The sequence below is a fragment of the Pagrus major genome, chromosome 21 (genome assembly GCF_040436345.1).
Source record: "Pagrus major chromosome 21, Pma_NU_1.0".
Taxonomy (NCBI): Eukaryota; Metazoa; Chordata; class Actinopteri; order Spariformes; family Sparidae; genus Pagrus; species Pagrus major.
The window spans coordinates 9478887-9497938 of NC_133235.1; the positions used below are offsets into that span (position 1 = coordinate 9478887).

General features: G+C 40.1%; 3 protein-coding genes across 4 annotated transcripts; 2 read left to right on the forward strand and 1 right to left on the reverse strand.

Annotated features, from left to right (window-relative positions):
• The first annotated feature begins 1876 nt into the window (after positions 1-1876).
• On the forward strand, positions 1877-7049 carry LOC141017415 (crystallin J1A-like). Of its 2 annotated transcripts, none has more exons than XM_073492129.1 (10): positions 1877-1897; positions 4038-4104; positions 4362-4538; positions 4927-5025; positions 5124-5216; positions 5315-5471; positions 5908-6023; positions 6271-6348; positions 6501-6640; positions 6738-7049. In XM_073492129.1, the coding sequence occupies exons 1-10, from the start codon at positions 1889-1891 to the stop codon at positions 6834-6836; spliced, it is 1035 nt and encodes a 344-aa protein (XP_073348230.1). In that variant the 5' UTR covers positions 1877-1888; the 3' UTR covers positions 6837-7049. The 2 variants fall into 2 exon arrangements, with proteins under 2 accessions (XP_073348230.1, XP_073348231.1); XM_073492130.1 differs by lacking the exon at positions 1877-1897 and adding an exon at positions 3219-3298.
• A 1193-nt stretch (positions 7050-8242) lies between these two features.
• Positions 8243-14288, forward strand: eif2b5 (eukaryotic translation initiation factor 2B, subunit 5 epsilon). The gene is made up of 16 exons (XM_073490947.1): positions 8243-8441; positions 8679-8803; positions 8892-9077; positions 9179-9356; positions 9441-9521; positions 9602-9679; positions 9778-10090; positions 10218-10363; positions 10913-11057; positions 11145-11246; positions 11363-11464; positions 11559-11649; positions 11726-11849; positions 11956-12081; positions 12176-12286; positions 13994-14288. The coding sequence occupies exons 1-16, from the start codon at positions 8283-8285 to the stop codon at positions 14054-14056; spliced, it is 2130 nt and encodes a 709-aa protein (XP_073347048.1). The 5' UTR covers positions 8243-8282; the 3' UTR covers positions 14057-14288.
• mul3 (mitochondrial E3 ubiquitin protein ligase 3) lies at positions 14289-17100 on the reverse strand. The gene is made up of 5 exons (XM_073490948.1): positions 17022-17100; positions 16765-16889; positions 16578-16665; positions 16350-16470; positions 14289-16261 (listed from the first exon to the last, which is right to left on the reverse strand). The coding sequence occupies exons 2-5, from the start codon at positions 16879-16881 to the stop codon at positions 15769-15771; spliced, it is 819 nt and encodes a 272-aa protein (XP_073347049.1). The 5' UTR covers positions 16882-16889; positions 17022-17100; the 3' UTR covers positions 14289-15768.
• Positions 17101-19052: the final 1952 nt, after the last annotated feature.

Consider the following 19052-nt stretch of genomic DNA (forward strand, 5'->3'; position numbering starts at 1 on the left):
AAGAGGGGTTGGGCTAAGTTTGACATAGGTGTGAGTGTGCCTATGTGGGGTGTCACTGAGCACAGGGAGGATGAGGCGGGGGGGTCACTGCGGTTGCTGGGGTGACAGCCCAGCCTTGTATGCGTGTGCGTGTGTGTGCTTGAGTGTGTGTTGCAGACCTGTCAAAGTGGGTGGAGAGAGGAGATGACGACCAACATGCTCTTATTCTTCATCCAGAAGAAGACAATGATGGAGGTGGAGGGACAAGGAAGGAGGGTGTGTGTGTGTGTGTGTGTCTGTGTATGTGTCTGTGTGTGTTGAGCCTGTATGCTTTGCGCCAGAAGAAGAAAGAGTGATATGATGAATTTAGAGGTGGCTGCGAATATGTGGCAACTCTTTTCCCATATTAAGTGTAGATGGAGGCTTGGATCCCAGCTAAAAATAATGGATGTAGGACAGAGAAGTACATATCAGGAGGGGGTGCCGGTGTCTAATTTGCTGCTGCTGGCACCGGCGCAGCGCTAGAATGTGGCACTGGGTCACTCAGGGACATTGAGAGAGGCGAGGAGAGGAGAGGGTGGTGCACCTGCTGAGGATTGGGTGCATAGGTGTCACTTAGCCCTGACTCAAGAAGAAAGTGAAACATAGAGTTTAACAGAAGGGGTGGGCGGGGGGTGAGGCAATTTTTTAAAATTATTTTCGAGTCTGACCCATCTGTGTATACAGTATACGTGTGTCCTGTGCAGTGTGTGCATGTACGCCTGAGATGATCACATGTGATATTACTTTACAATTTGAAAGGGAAGAGGTAAGCTATAAATAAATACAGTCTACATGGTATCCTAATACTCCTGTTGACCCCACTCACACGTACACAAGTCACAACACACCCCTCATTCTGTAGCAGGACATGTAGCCTACAGTATTAAAGCGGGAACACTGTGTGTGTTAGTGATGATGAGGGGGGTTATGCAGTTGTGTGTGGTGTCAGTGACTATGAAAAATAAAACTAAACTGTGACTTACTGTCACTGTAAACATATAAGTGGATAATATGAGAAACTGTAGACAGGGCTGCCCAAAGTGGGGCCCGTGGCCCAAATTTGGCTCTCCATAAGGTTTGTTTTAGCCCGCCCAGATGTTTCCAATGTAAAGAAATATATATATATTTTAAACTATGATATAAATCACTGTTTATGCCATTTAATTTTTATGAGGTAAAACTGCTCTTTAAATATGTAGGATCCATAATTATCAATTATTTTTCATAAAATAATTAACGATGTGACACTTTGCACAGGAAGTCAGTCAACTGGAATTTCATATTTGAGTTCTGATTCTTGCATCACAGCATTAAAATACAATAAACATTTGCTTTTGGCCCGTGGCCCACCATTAAGTTTGAGTTTTGGCCCTCCAAAGGAAAAGGTTTGGGCACCCCTGATGAAATGGGGTCTGCTTTTACATCTCACGTTACAGCTTCCATAACCATTGATGGAGGAATTTATTCATAAATGAGAAAATATTTCAGTCCATTCATACACGTCTGGCTTAACCAAAAAAAAATAAGACATTAAATGTGTTGCATCCTGACACAAGAAGTAGGAACTTGGATCCATGCAGGAGGACAGACTGCCTCTGTATAAATATGTCATAGTGTCATTCTAAACCACCAAAACACCACGGTGCTCAGTTTCAGGTGATTATACACTAAATAAAATGTCATTCTGAATATTATATTCCATTTCTGCCAATGGAAACCCTTAAATCTTACACACTGGACCTTCTAACTGTAAATCTACTCAGCTGAAACTTTCAAGCATGTCACATTTTTGGCCACATCCCACTCAGTGATGTCACAGCAGGTGATTTAACTTTGATCATGAGTGGAAAAGCCTGCTGTGGCGTCAATGAATGAGGTAGGTGCAATGCAGACATTAGTCGCTCACTGTGGATTTGACCTTACATGCACAGAACAGAGAGGCTCCAACTGTTATTGTTGTTTATGCAGGGTTTTTTTTAAAAACACATACCTATTTTGTAAATTTGTTTCTGTTCTAATGTTCATCTTCTCAAGTCATCAAACATTTACTTCTTGGTCTTAATTATCTTCTTAAAAAGTTAATGAAGAGAACAGACACTTTAAAGGGAGGGTGAATCAACTTTTGCTGACTAAGCATAGACGAAGTGAACTGAGTTGAAGTCATTATATAGGCCCTTTTCACAGAAGACATTTTTACATGTAACAGTAGGAAAAGCAACGGTGTGATTAATAATAGATAATGAAGAATGGTTACTGGGACACTTGAACAGAACAGAGCATGTATGAGAAGTTAAAATGTCTGCTGGGAAAACACCTCTAGAGTGGAGTTTGAACCTTTTTAGATGACTTGTAGGAATACAGCTTAAAGGATAAGTTCAACTAAAAATGAAACTCAAGTCTTTATCTACTCAACCTCATGCCGATGGAAAGTCAGGTGAAGTTCTGTAGTCCACACAACATTTCTGGAGCCATTTTATGTTTTATCTCGCATGTTTTTGTTTTATTTGAAAACAAGTCCCCAGCTTCTTCAGCTGTTTAGGAGAATGCTGCAATGATCTAGATTCTACATTGTTGGAGGACCTTTTTCTTTAATGATATTTAAATTACCTTCTTCTGGTGCTCTTAGGCTCTCTGAGCATGCCCACTTTAGTCTAACATGTTTTAATTGAGAAATCAAATTTGGTCCTATTTTCTTTAGAGGTCATTTGTATTATACAGTGAGTGCAGAGACTGTGTGTGATTGTTTGTCCACAGAGCAACTTCCATTTCTGGTCAGCAGGGGGTGCTCTCTGGTTAAAACTAAACTGTGACTGAACTCCTGAACCAGGACCTCCCAGCTGTGACTGATGTTATCAGCTTGCTGCCAGCTTTTCGAAATTTTAATGGACGTTTGACAGTTGAATGTTGGGGTTTGATAGGCCTTAATTACACTCATCAGATCTAATCACTAGCACGTTTTTATTTGTTTCAATGTCAACTTGTCAGTGTTTTGGGTATTTTATACGTGTGCCTTATGAAAATGACCTCATCAACACAACTTTATTGTAATGCGTGCCACAACGGTATGGTACCAGGTGTGTGTGTGTGTGTGTTTGTGTGTGTGTTTGGAGGAGGGCGGTGTCGTCGCTTCCCTGTGGGCGGTGCTAAAGTGCTAAAACATTTCATAACATGTTGTACAATTGAAATTGTCCGCCTACAGGAGTAGGAGAGGGTTGACGCACATTACACTACGACCTGGACTTATTATTTCGCATTTATACACAAAACTGTGTTCAAGGTAAGCCTAGTTTATCCCGAGTTGCTAGCTTACGTTAGCTTACGTTAGCTAGCAGTCGACATTGTTTTAAAGTAGCTGCTGCTATCTCCTCGACTGCTACTCAAGCTAGGTCCTGTTATAGTCTTAGATACTTCATCGGTGTAATACAGATATAAATATTGCTGCATTAGAGTCGTACAGTACTGACAGTGTATACCGCTGTTGAAATACACTTTAAATTAAGCTCTTATTAATCTGTTTAATATGTTCAAGTTGAATACAGCCGGTTAGATAATAAAGGGCAAATATTCCAATGCTGCTCAAATCAAACTCCCCCTGCCATCATTAGTTCACATGATGAGGAAGTGAAGCAGTTCACTTTATGATACCTGTGTCGTAATGTTAGAGAGATACACTGTAACCATTACAAACAAGGCTGGACAACTAACAATTTTGTTATGATCCATGAATCTATTGATTAATCATTCTATTGATCGATGATGTATTTAGTGTATAAGCCGTCATAGACTCATGAAAAATTCTTCTGCAAATGTCTTGTTCAGCCCAAAAGACAAACATATTGAGTAAACAATGTAATCAATCAGAGATCAGCTGCAGATTGTGAGTATTATAAAATTTGACCTTAATGGGGAATTGATTGTAACAGTTTAGCTTTACTTACAATAATAACAATAACAACTTAGTAATGATAACTACTTGCCTAAATTCCAATAATACTGAATACTGGATGTTTTTACAGATGGCTTCAGCTCTGGCCAACAGAGCGATGGGAGCCATCGCAGGGTCAGCCGTTGCAGATGCAGCAGGTAATAATATTAGAAGTCTCTCATACAGTAGTGTTGTGTTGTATCTTATGCAGTCAGTAAAAGGCCTGAAGGTAAACATTTGATTCATTTTCCTCACACCTGTTAAAATGCTAATAAAACCATCAAAAGGGTTTCTATTGTTTTCTTTAAAGACACTACCATTGGTGTTGCCTGTTATAGCACTTTAACTTCTCATCTAGCTATTTAATTTTGCTTCTGATGAGGATTAAATCGACTTGATGATTTGTCCCTCACAGCACAGCCCCTCCACTGGGTGTACGACCTCCAGAAGCTGCAGGGGATCCTGGCTCAGGATCCAAACCCAGAGTTCCGCCCTGAGTCGGCCAACCCTTTCTACAGGAGGCAGACGGGCCAGCAGAGCTGCTACGGAGACCAGGCGTTTGTCCTGCTGGAGTCCCTGTCCGAGTGTGGAGGTAAGTTTGTTTCTTCATGTTATCAAGTGTACCCTTCCTGTCATTGTTGACACTATAATTAGACATGTGACACTTCCAGACAGTGATGAGCTCCACAACTGTTCTGGACATGTCGCAAACCAATCCTCACCACACCTGAATTATCCCAACATTAGATCCTCACATAAGAAATGAGTTAAAGGAACTCATTAATGAACAAATAAACTGAATTTTAAAAAAAGTCAGGCCTTTTTAGGCTGGTACTCGTGTCTGGTGGGGATGTAAGATGGTGGTTTATATCTCATTAACAACTTGGCTCACATACATAAAGGGTGCCAATACGTTCTGTAATATTAAACTAATAATATTATATAATAAACTGTGTTTGCCTGTTTACCTGTTTGACCAGGTCTAAATGTTGAAGATCTGAAGCAGCGCACACTGAAATTCTTTGGGCCTGGATCAGAGTATGACACACCTGTAAACGATCCTTACAGAGAGAAAGGAGGTAGGGAAACTATCCATCCTTTATGTTGTTGCTGAAGAATAAATTCACCTCCTTTTTATTTAGTAAGGTGGGAATACTGACGATGTTCTGTACACCAGGGCCAAGACCTCAGCTGCCCATCGAGGGACCATGGAGACAAGCAAGTTTGAAGAGCTTCCTGAAGAATGTAGATGCAGGCAAAGAGGAGACAGGTAAACCTGCAGTGCAGTCATCACAAAACTGAGACGTATCTTAGAGAAACAGCTCTAACTAATGTGTGTGTGTGTGTGTGTGTGTGTGTTTGCCGCAGGCTGTGAGAACGACTGTCAGATTGATGGAATAGCCAAAATGGCTCCTATTGTGGCGTTTTATGCAGGAAAGCCTGACATGCTGGAAAAGGTCGAGCAGGCAGTTCGTGTCACACAGAACAATGATGCATGTGTGGCGGAGACTCTGGCAGCCGCAAGGTCAGTATGTTTCCGAATACAGACACAAAAGACTACATATGTGATGGTGGAATAAGAAAAACACTGTTGAAGGACAGTATACATAGTTTTAGAACCTATTTGTCATGTCTGTATTTAAAATATGGTGATATATTGATATATGAAGTCACAATGTCATGCCTTCTCTCTCTCCCCTCATTTCTTCTTACCACTCAAATTTCTGCAATCAGGATAAAGACAACAAATACCCCCAAAGTACTTAATATACAAATATACCAGTATAGCCATTGTGAAATATATTATGACGGTTCATAATAATGGCTTTTGCTGACAGTTTAATACACTTCCATTTCATTAAGTTGGAAATTCCAGCAACCAAATAGAAAAGCTGCAGTCAATCCTTCAATTAAAAGAAGTATGTAATATATAATGGATTGTACATTGACTTCTTTTCTAGGTTCCTGGAGCATTTCATCCTGAATGGTCCTGATCCAAAAGCCTTGGACTCGGTGCTCGATCAGCTCAGAGACCCGAACAGAAAGCAGCCCCAGGAGCTGGACAAAGCAGTCATTGGTATGTGAGACCTGCAGAATTGTTGCTTCACTGCACAAAAGTCATGGGACTGAGTCATGTGATGAAAGGGTCTACACTCCCCCTTTTCATGCAAGTTTACATCAATACAATCAATCCGTTTCTAGACTCCTCAATAAAAAGATAAAGTAACATGCAACAATGTGTGTATTATTATGTACTTTAAATTATGACATGTTGATTATATGTGAGTGACTCTGTGTTTACCTTATTTTCTCGTTGATTTCAGGGCACATTCATCAGGTGAAGGAGAATTTATCAAAGACTCCTAAGGAGCTGATCCCCACTGTGTTTCCAAACACATGAGGTATCCTCACGGAGCTCAGTTTAACCTTTTCCATCAGTCACACTTTTAAATACATTTCAGCAATGGAGTGCTAAATGTAACTCAGGCAGCTGTCATTTATTCGACTGATATTGAGCCAACGAGTTAAAATGCCTTCATACCTTCTGTTTCAGGTTTGCCAGGTGCGTTCCAAGCAGCGCTGCATGGAGTCCTGACAGCCAAGCACTATGAGCAGGCTGTGAGAGACACCATGAGCTGTGGGGGATGCACCTGTAGCAGAGGGTCCTTCATCGGAGCCTGTCTCGGGGCTCAGGTATGACTGTGCGCTAATTTTACTTGTATTATATTTAATAGTAAGCCAGTATTATATGTTTGATAATTTATAAAATGTGCTTTTTTAATTCTCACAGGTTGGACTCGAGGGAATTCCAGCTTCCTGGACATCCAAAACCCTGCGCTATGACTCAGTGTTGGAGCATGCCAAGAAAATAACCAAACACCACCAATAGTTCTTTTTTTGGCAGTGTAATATGTTTTACAATCTGAGGTTGATGGAAACAAAATGAAGAAACTGTTGCGCTTTTACAGAACAGTGAATGAAGGTTCTTGTCTAAACTTTTGGATGGCAGGAGCCGGATGTTTTTGTCTCTGTTAAAGTTTAACATGTTGGTTCAGATGTTCACTAACTGACAACAATAAAGTAATTCTGAAAAAAAAAAAAAGTAATGTAGAATGGTTTGTGCAATATCAAGTTGGGCCGATTCAGTCCCAGAGAGTCAAGGTGTGACTGGTGAGTGATGTACTCATATTGTATAAGAAAGCCTGTGTTATTAGTTGTGTATAGACTGAAGTAAACCTCAGGTATCTTTATATCACAGAGTCCAGTAGTATTTTATTTATTTATATATTTATACATGGATTATAATTGCGACTTTTGGGGACTGGAGAGAGAAAGCATCACCTAATTATTTTTTCAGTGTGTTTACTCAAGGATATATAGATAATTATTTTTTTAACATGGGCATAAACCTTTTTCTATTGTTGTTTTTAATTTGCACACAATACAGTAGGTCCAAGAATCTGGAATAGTTTTCTAAGTAAAATTGTCGAAATCCATTCCCTTCCCATGTTTTCATTTTTCAATCCATACATCACAAATTTGGTTGATAACAAATTTAATGCAATGAAAACATTTAAGTAGGTTGTCGTGTCATTTTCAACTTTTCCATGCACCAGCGTAACACTGGGTCGATGTTATTGCCTATTTCAAGTATTTTTTCCCCCACATTTTTATTCCAGTCAGTGCAAGTGAGGCTATCAGCAAAGGTTTTTATCCTCAAGTTGGAAAATTAGATTCGTAGACAACATTTCAGCTTTACATTTTAGTATCTAGTATTCTGTATATAATATGAGGAGGCTATTTTTTGTATCTGTTGGGTGGAACTGGACTTGACCTCAGATCCTGAACTGAAACTGCCAAAATCAGAAACAAATAAAAAATTAGCCCAATAAATAAATAATTAGTCCTTTAAATGCACAATTTCTACTTTAATTTGTCTCTACTTATTTACCTTTGTATTAATTCAACTAGCCTATTAATTTACTTTTCCATTTACTTTACTACATTTACTATTTTATTCATTAATTCATATTTTGTATGTATTTATTTCTTTATTTGTTTCTAATTTAGCAAATACAGTCTTCCATAGCTATGGCCCTGTTTCTAGATTCAATAAATGCATATCTTTGATTTGAGCATTTAAATTAATATTGTCATATACATTAAAAATAATGTAGTAATCCAGTGGAATCGAAGTGAACAGATGCACTCTGAACCCTGTGAAGATCCTACGCGCGAACAGCCGCTTCACTCCAACCACGACAGTAGTATTGTCCCACCGCAGCCACCGTAGCATTTTCTGACGACAGAGTTGGTTAGCACTTGGGAGACAAACATGGCTAGTAAAGGGGGGAAACAGAGTCGCTCTACCTCTGGACTTTCAGGTAGAAAAGGAGCGGGTGAGCAGGAGGAAGAGGAGCAGCCGCTGCAGGCTGTTTTAGTCGCTGACAGCTTCAACCGGAGGTTTTTCCCGGTGACCAAAGACCAGCCGAGGGTGAGCAGCGAGCTAAGCTAACAGGACCGCTAATGGATGCTAACTAATGTCCATGCTGTAAACAGTGACAGGGCTGCTCTGACACTGATGAAACCATTTCTAAATAGCTAAACTTGTGACGTTTAAGCCAATTTTAGCTGCTATGTTTAATAATGATTAAGGACGTATTTCAAATTTACAGCATTAGTCTTTACACTGCTTCACTCTCGTCATCTGTCACATTTCTAATGCTGACAGGCTCTACTGCCGCTGGGTAATGTTGCCATGATCGACTACACCCTGGAGTTCCTCACTTCCACCGGGGTGCAGGAAACATTTGTCTTCTGCTGCTGGATGGCCAGTAAAATAAAGGAACACTTGCTGTGAGTTTAAACTAATACTGTGTGATTATCCACAACTGTGCAGCATTGGTCTCAATGAAAGATATTGATCTGTCACTGTGTCTGACAGGAAGTCCAAGTGGTGTCGACCCACCTCTCCAAACACAGTCCACATCATCACCTCAGAGATGTACCGCTCCTTAGGGGATGTGCTCAGGGATGTCGATGCAAAGTCTCTTGTGCGCTCTGACTTTGTGTTGGTTTACGGAGACGTGGTATCCAATGTTGACATCAGTCAGGCACTGCAAGAACACAGGTAACATATAATCCACATCTTTTTTTATACAAACAAGAGAAATGACAGTATGGGTGATCATGGATTGTGTAACTATAAGACTGTGTGTCATTTTTGCCTAGGCATCGTCGAAAGATGGACAAGAACATCTCAGTGATGACGATGATCTTCAAGGAATCATCACCAGGTCATAAGTCCCGCTGTGAGGAAGATGATGTCATTGTTGCTATGGACAGTAAAAGCCAGCGGATATTACACTATCACAAGACACAAGGGCTGAAGAGGCTACAGTTCCCTGTGGTGAGACTTTCACTTCATAACCAATCTTTACCTTACTCTGGCTTTGGATTTATGAATGACAGTCGCTCCTGTTTTTTTTCGCAGAACATTTTCCACAGCGGAAGCAATGAGTTTGAAATCAGACACGACCTCCTGGACTGTCACATCAGTATCTGCTCTCCACAGGTTTGTTTCTAAACAGAGACAGAAGCTATTGAACTCATTATTACTGATTGAAGTAACATGAGATTTTCTTAATTTTTCAGGTTGCTGAGCTCTTCACTGACAATTTTGACTACCAAACTAGGAATGACTTTGTCAGAGGGATATTGGTCAATGAAGAGGTACGACACAGCAAGTTATTTTTATTGAAATGTGGAATCTTATGCTACAAATGCAATTCAGTGCCTCGCAAGCCATAATTTATTTTATATCGCTTTAGATCCTGGGCAACCAGATACACATGCATGTCACGAAGGACGGCTACGGTGTCCGAGTGTCCAACCTTCTCATGTATGATTCGGTGTCGTCGGACCTGGTGCGGCGGTGGGTCTACCCGCTCACCCCTGAGGCGAACTTTGTTGACCAGAAGGGACGGAGCTGCACATATTCTCGCCACAACGTCTACAGAGGCTCCGGAGTCAGTCTGGGCCACGGCAGCCAGATGGAGGAGAACGTTCTCATTGGCTGCGACACCAGCATTGGTGCAAACTGTTACATTTCTAACAGTGTCATCGGTAACAAATGCACCATAGGTGAGCTCCCTGACCAGCACCATCCAGGACTAGAAGTGCTAATTTTTGTGTGTGGAGTGGGAGATTATGTACAAGTATGTAACAGCAGAGGTGTTGACAACCATCTTTTTTTTTATCATTGCAACAGGTGACAATGTAAATCTGGACCATGCCTACATCTGGAATAATGTTCACATTGCCAGCAAGGTGGTGATCAGCCAGTCTGTCGTCTGTGACAAAGTTGAGGTCAAAACAGGGGTGACGCTGAATAAACAGTGCGTCCTGGCTTATAATGTAAGCAATATGTATTATCATTTATCGATTGTGACTAGTTAAGAGCTGAATTGTGAGTTTGCAGATCTGCTTGTAGGTGCTAACTACAAACAAAACTCATTGTCATGACAATGTTATGTGTTGAAAACGTATATGTTGAAGTAAACATGTAGGTAACGCTGTGATCCTACCCTCTCACTGAAGTTACATAATGCAGGAACAAGTTATAGGGGGGCGGAGTAGCTGTGACAAAGACACCATTAACCCAGTTGTAAGACACTGTACCATCAACATGATTTTGAAGCTGTTTTTTTTTCAGGTCAAAAAAGTTACATAGTGTTGCTTTAATGATAGGTCAACAGTTTTCAGTGAATACTCTTAAATTACCAGCTGAACTGTTTTCAGCACTTCTACTTTAATGATGAACCAGCTCATTACAGTAATTAATTTACTTCACGTTCTGTGTGCTATGATGATTCTCCATCAGTTCATTATGAGCAAAGTAAGCAAGTAGCAAACATTTAGTGAAATCTATGACTGTCACTTAATTCTCTGTGAACTGTTTTCTAGGTGGTGATTGGACCAGACGTCTCTCTTCCCGAGGGCACTGTAGTGTCCATGCACCATCCGGATGAAGAAGAGGATGAGGATGATGATGAATTCCTGAGTGACGATGCAGAGGTTGGTCACAGTAAAGACAAAACCAAACTGAAAGGTGTGTATTGAATGTGTCCTGACGCATACATTGAATGACCAGAATGCTTAAAATATTCGTGGTGATGAGTTTTCTTCTGTCCTTCAGCTTTTAACCCAGCAGAGGTTGGAGCAGAGGGAAAGGGCTACATCTGGAAGGCCAACAGTCTGGATGACACAGAGGATGAAGAGCTGTCGCAGTGTCTCTGGGGTAGGACAGCAGCTCGGCTGGCTAGTTTAGTTTATCATAGAGTCCGTAAAAACTGGCATTTCCCATGATGCTGGAGTCTGTGTCCCCGCAGCCTGACTTTTTTTCTTGGGTAACAGGTTTGGTTTTGAACCCTGACATTGACAGTGAAAGTGAGGACAGCGAGCCTGATGATCCTGACGATCCAGTGATTCCCTCGCCTGAGACAGACGATGTCAAAGGTGAGAAAATAACAGGATTAAATAGAATATAAATGCATAAAGTTATGTACGTCTTCCTTTCCTGACTCTTGTTCGTTGGTGCGTTCATGTGTAGTATTCCAGATGGAGGTGCTGGGGACTCTGCAGAGAGGTTTGGAGGAAAACATCGGCTTTGACAATCTTGTACTTGAGATCAACTCTCTCAAGTAAGGAGGAATTTAAAAATTTCCTTTTCTTTTTCAAAAAGACACATCCAGTTTTACACACTCTCTCTCTATATAGGTACGCCTACAATATCACAATGAAGGAGGTGATTCAGATTTTAACCGGAGTGGTGCTGGAGTATCCTTTCACGCAGCAGGGCCCACAGCTTACCCCAGCGCAATACGTTGCTCTGCTCCTACCTGTAAATATTATTTTTATACAGCACAATTTTATTTATATAAGTGTAGACATGACAAAAATAAATATCCTCATGCATGTTTTCACTTTTGTGTTTGTCCTCCTCTCAGTTACTGAAGAAATGGGCGCCGGTGTTTAAGAACTACGTGAAGAGAGCACAGGACCATCAAGATTGTCTCTCTGCCTTTGAGGAACACTTCCTGGAGCAGGACAGTCACTGGCCTGCCATGGTCAAGGTCAGGGTCACCACCATGTACACTCAGTAGTCTGCTGACTATTATAAAGGTTGAACTAAAGAACAAGAAAAGAACATGGGGTTTTTCTATCCAGGTCCTGATGAACATGTACCAGCTGGAGATCCTTGAGGAGGAGATGATCCTGCGCTGGTTCTCCCAGGGAGCAACAACCGACAAGAGCAGACAGCTCAGAAAGAACCAGGGGGTACGTACAGAGCACAAGGCTTTATGACTGAATTTCACAAGTGCCAGTACAACAGAAGTGAAACCTTTGAGTATAAATGGCATTGAGTTAGTGTAAAGGACCAGGAGAGTGTTATTTATTATGTGTTACTTATTATTAGTTTATTTATGTAGCAACTTCCACTGAGGCACTATTGCTAATAGGGGTGTCATGATTCCCCAAATCCACAATTCAATTGGACTTTCACTTTTGAGGTCTCAATTCAATTTGATTTTTTTTATTTTAAAAATGTTTTCAGCACTGACGGCTCTGCCATCGTTTGTCTTTTGCATCTGGAATAGTAAAGATCAACAGATCACTGGTTTAATGCCCTGACTGTTATTTACATTTTCAAATTCTTCTTTAAGAAGATAGGGGTGTGTTGGTGGCTTTTTGCAGGTTAGGGCTAGGCAAGAAATATAGATTTCAGAGTTTAACAAAAAAATACCACTCTCAACAATGAACAACATCAGACAGAAATTCAGTTTTTCTCACATTTGTCCAGTGTAAACCCTCTTTCCAATCAAATCAATAAAGATCTCAGAAAAAGACAATAAACCCAACATCTTCAGATGTGCACAAGTAGGCAGGGTAGAGAGAAAAAAATGGACCAGTAGAATCGCCGATCCTGCTTTTGATTTCGATAATCGAAATTGAAATCTCATTTCGATCGATTTAGAATCTAAATCATGACACCCCTAATTGCTAATGTAAAGTTCTTTACATAATGAATAATATGCATTAATACTGATTTTAAGATAATGTAGAGGATGATAGGTTGAAGTAGAATTTTACAAAAAATTATAAAAAGTCACTGCTGTGGCTGGATATTACTATAAATAGTTGAGTTTTTTTACCAAAGCCTCCCACTATTAAAGACAAAATATGCATGTAGAAACCAGATTTTTTAATGAAAAATAAAAAGAAGCAAATCAGTTTTAAACAAAAGTTTTTTTTCAGTGAATATTAAGTTTTTCCACAATGTCTAAATAGCAAAGGGAACAATATTTTAACACTTTTGTAGTAAAATAGAGATTGGTATGAACTATTATATTGTTTGCAAAGAAGAGTACGTTCAGTTTACGCTGACCTGTTTGCAGCAGCGTGTCCTGCTGTTTATTTGACAAAATCCATGAAACCCCCTTTATTCACATATTTACATTTGAATAAATTACATCACGTCCAAATTTGTGATTTCTGAAATGTAAACATGTCTCAATTAACTTGAATATTTCACTTTATGTATACCTATCAGTTCCTTGAAATTCATTGTAACTTATCACTTCTCACCTGTCCACGGGCACCTGTCATGCTGGATTTCTCCCAACCCTGTTCTCAGAGGTGGCAGAGGTACACGCATTTTACTTAGTGGTGAAAATAGACGTTCTCATTCAACTTCTTTACTCAGGTAAAAGTAATAAAGTACCCAAAGTGTAAAGTATCCCTCTCAAAGATGTTTCTCCTGGCCATTTCTGTGCAAACCGAACTGAACCTGAGCATTTTTCACCACACGCCTTTTCTCCCAATTTGAGTCTCCCTGTTTCCACTTTGTTACATCTTTTACGTTGTTTCGTCTTGCTACGTCTGCCTTGCGTGTTATGCACTGATAGGTTGAAGTCAGCCTTGTGATGTTGTCTATTTGGTGTGCAGTGATGCACCCCATTTCTGATGTATGTTTTCCTCCAACAGCTTCAGAAGTTCATCCAGTGGTTGGAGGAGGCTGAGGAGTCTTCAGAGGAGGAAGGGGAATAATGAGGAGCACTTCAGAAGGGACAAAGATGACTCTGTAAAACTTGAAAACTGTTGTGTGAATAAAGGGATTCAGGCAGTTGGTTTTACCCTCGACAGCAGCTTCCGTCAGGACCTTCTCTGTACAGTTCAAGCTAACATACATTTTATCACATAGTGCCACGTGATGTAAGGGCTGTGTGCTATGAATGTCTATATTCAAATAAAGAAGAAAGACCCTCGGACCACTTGGAAATATGTTGAAGTATAATCCATCTCTTTATTGTCAACGACATAGAATGTCTTCTGTTGCTACAAGGTTTTTAAGTGAAGCACAATAAAACTAAACCCATAACCCGTACAACAGTTTTTAGCGCTCCCTTTCTCACAAACTGAACCTGACTGCAGGTCAAAAATCAATACAGTAAAAACATAATCATCTAGGAGGTAGAAGATTATCTGCTTCATTCATACAAGTCACTTTCAAATTTGACTTTAATTGCATCCTGTCTTGACACGACTGAACACTTAGACTGACAGTGATGAACGTCATTCTTTTATCAGGTTCACAGTTGAGAACCCAAGTAAAATATTGATTTTGAGACCACATAACCCCTTAAACTGATTTTAAATTATAAAAAATACATGTCATTACAGGAAAAAAAAAAGTTCCCTTAATAAAGTAGCATACAGTTTTGGAATTCTACAGTTAATCAGTCATAAACAGACATATCCTGCATTAAAAGCATGTTCCTCTGAGATGTTTCATCCTTATTACATTATGACTGCAGAAGAAATTCAGGGCACATGATCAGGTTACTGCCATATGTGTACTTGTCACATGGAAATTATAATTGTAGCAAGACTCCATTTACCCCGATTCTAAATGTAGTCTTGATCAGACTAAACAGCCACACTCAGCCTATGCTTGTCTCATCAGCTGTAGGATTTGGGTGTATAGAGAAACAAAATATTCCAATTTTGACAAGTGGTGAGAAACTTTTAAGTGGTCAGTTAAGTGCAGTGGCCCAGTCTGGCAAAACAACAGCACTGGATAACACAACAGTTCTGTTTAATTATAAACAAGAATTATTGTCGCTGCCTCTATAGTTTCGTTCATGTGTTCTCTGAAATGGTGATGTGTTTTCAGTTTATTGTTGTGTTTTCAGAAAAGTTGTTTTTTCTGTTTTGTCCATTTGTTTTCTCTCTCTTACCTCTGCCAAGGAGGATATGTTTTTGCCCCTTTCCATTAGTTTGTAAATCTGGATAAAGGGACGAAGCCAGGATTTTTATTCTCCCTTTCTCTAACATTGTGAGGCATTTTTCAATATTTTCATTTAATTTCTCAAGTAATAATGCAGGGATGATAAAATTTGATCCATTAAAAATTAAGCTTTGACTGAAGTAAAGGGGCCTGCTGGGCATTATCGGAGTTATTCACTCTACTGGGTGCTGTTCTTGTTTGTAAATGTGGTTTCTAAAACAGTGTTATTCTTTCTATTTATCTAATTTGTTTAATCCATTTGTTTTTCCCCTTGCGGCCTCTACAGCTAAGGCTTTGCGTCACCTTGCAACATGACACGAAAATACTTGTTAGTGCTACTGAGTTATCCTAGCATCAGGATGGTGATATGATTTCTAAGGTAAAACACCCGAAGCAGTATTGGGACATCCAGTGACCAGACCAGTGTGCGGCTTTGTAAGCCATTATCCCAGCAGTATTCACCTCTTTGAGCCTACTTTGATTTGTCATCCCGTTTTTCCACCAAGCCATAAATCACCTTGGCTAGAAGAGAAGCCCCTGTGATGCCGGTAACAGCTGTCAGCGTCTTCCACATGCTGGCTGTACTCTCATGTCCATCCAAGAAGCTCCTGTGGTCAGTGGGTACCAGGATGAACTTGCGGCCGTCCTGTGGGGCCTGCAGCCTCATCACTTGGCCCCCCTCCAGCACCACCTCCCCAAAACCAGTCAGGGTGCTCCCCACTCGCAGCAGCTCCTCGCTCTGCTCCATCGACACAGGTCTCTCCCCGCTGAGGCCCTGCAACATCACGTTCGCCAAGCCCTCCTCAGCACGTCTCACTTTGTGATAAACCCTCTCCAGGTACCAGCCAGAGGCGTCCAGAGGGTTTTGAACCTTCACATACAAGTCATTGATGTAGGCTCCGGGGCTGACCAGACTGAAAGGCACTGCGTTGTTGGTTTCTTTTGTGTTAATTGTCCGAGAGTTCCTGGAAAAGTAATCAAACTCTTACAAACAGGCTACAAGATTAATTAATTAAGAGACATTTCTTTGTTTTGTTCTGTTGTCTGATGTACCATGTGCGGCTGAGGGAGTTCCAGTATTTCCACTGCTCCTCCACTGCTATCTTCTGGATCACGCCAAAGCATCTTGGAACAAACTGGCTGGCCAGAGGCTCCCCATCTGCCTGGACCATACCTTGAAACAGACATGAGAGAAACTGTAATTCCTCTTAAAAATATCACCATGACTGACCCCATTCAAAACCGCACCTACAAATTTATGAATTCTAGACATGTCTGTACCTTCTACAGCAACATACTGAAGCCGCCTATGTGGAGATGCTCTCAGGACTCTCACCAAATGTTGGTCTGGCCTGAAAATGGGTATTTCCTAAAATTAAAATAAAAAGCTTTCAGATGAGCATTTTTAATTGTTTCAAAACTTAAGCTGTGTTAACACTTCACCAGGCTCAGACGATGATGTACTTACCTTCAGCTGTTTCAACTCTTTCTTCTTTTCTTGGTATAAATGATAGAAAAGGCCAGAGAAGGCGAAGCTGGACCCGACACCAATCAAAACCAGCGGGTTTACAGGAAGGTCACTCATATCTGGATCTATGACAGGAATATATAAAGTCAGCACAAGTCAGAGTAAACTACTGTACACGTATTAACTGTCAGTGTCGAAGTACGTCATGTGTTTTTGAGGAATAATGACATAAAGACCGATAAGTGGGCAAAACTTACCTGGTTAAACTCTGACTCATGTGCAATTTGGTCACATAAATCGAAAACAAAAGCGACAATTACGTTGGTGCCATTTCCTTGTTTGTCCACGTTGCGTCACATTTCATCAGCCAATAGAAATACACCGTATTTTCCCTTTTAGCTTTTTGACCGCCAGGTGGCAGCAACGTCCTCATAAACATGTGCTATGTTCTGACACCCTTGTATTTACACAGTTCAGTTTAATATACAGGATCATATGCTATTTATATTTGTGTTTAACCTAAAAATGAAGCATGTTATCGTTTTGGTTTTTTACAAGTGAAAGTCTATAGTTAGAATTTACTCAAGTAAAAGTAGGCTACAAAAATAATAGCAACAACTGACTACTACTACAAATACTCATCATGCAGAATGGCCCCTTTCAGTGTTATATTAATTTTTATGCATAGTAAGTGTTACTTCAATTTTGTGGTTGTACAAGGAGGCACACCTTATAACCAGTCTATTAGTTTATTAATTATAACTTAACCATGCACCAGATTTTATAAACTGATCATATGTTTTGTGTGTAAAAACCTGAATCTGAAAACAAACCATAAAACAAATCGTAACATATACAAAGAAGCACAAAATACATTACAATACAATTTATTTGTATGGTCCCTGGATAAATGTCATTTGTAACTTTCAAATTCAAACAACATACCATTGGAGGAACACAAAAGGAGACACTAAAACAAGTTGTGCCAGGTCAGGTTTATTTGTGTATTATTTGCATAGCCAAATATCACTTTCAATGTCTCATTAGGCATGTCAGGACCAGATCATGCACAGCAAAAGAACAAGCACTTCCAAAAGTGATCACAAGATGTTTATTGTGCAAGGGAAAAAATCTGTCCCTTTTAAAACATTCATTCAACAATGTTCTGTCAAATACTGTGTAGTTTTACCTTTTTCAGGCCTCTGAAGTAATTCAAATCAAACATTTTGAAAGGGTACTAAAGCACTGTTTTGAGGTACTTGTACTTAGTTGAATATTTTCATGTGATGCTACTTTAAAATTACACTCCACTCCACTTTCAAGGAAATATTGTACTCTTTACTACACTACATTTATGTGACAGATAAAGTTACTAGACACTTTGCTGATTAAAGGCACTGCCAACCCACACAGGTGTTTTCAATCACTTTGGCAGATTAGACCTCTAGTATCTAAATACTGCAGTAATGGTTCCGGCCTCAGCTGCGGCCCTCTGAGACAACGGCGCTTACTTTAAAGTGGATACAGCTTTTCAAATCACTCCCTTCCAGTCTTCGCCTGTGATATACTATTGGCACCGCTGTCACAAAAACAGCGTTAGCATCATTGCTACCAGTAACAGCTGTCCAAATAAAAAAGACAACTGTAAGCACTCCCCTATTGCTCTGAGTTTCCAGACTGAGAAGAGTTGAGTCAGCTAATAAGACCGCCAGCTGCATGGCTAACTGAGCTAACTTGCTAACTGCAGCTGCAGTTAGCAGCAGTTAGCCATTACTCTGGTGATATGCTGCCCCCTTTTTGTTTGGAGTTTGAATTCAACAGATGGTTGATTTTTACATACTGCACCTTTAACACGTCACAGCAGTTTGATACAGTAGCTTTACTGCTTGTTATCGTGGTGTGACTGATTAATGTCACCAATCTGAAAGATGTATTGATGACAGTGATGATTTGTAGGCTGAGTCATGCTGCATTTATTGAGACCGTAACATGCTTTTTATTACAGATTGCGTACGTCTTTGGAATTTGGGCAGTTCCACAAAGGAGGATTTTCACTTCTAACCTTCCAGTATTTCACAACATTGGAGAAAAGTTACATAAATTGTCAAATATTTTATAAAGCTGAGAAATCTTTTCTTCTGTCCTTGATTTATTCCTTTATTTCCTTGTGTGCCCCTGGAGAGGTCCAGATCACCTTAGCACACTCAGTGCTGAAGCACTAATCCTCTGATTACGTTTTTACTGAAAGTTGCCAGCCTGACCAACGTAATACACCCGTGCATCATAAA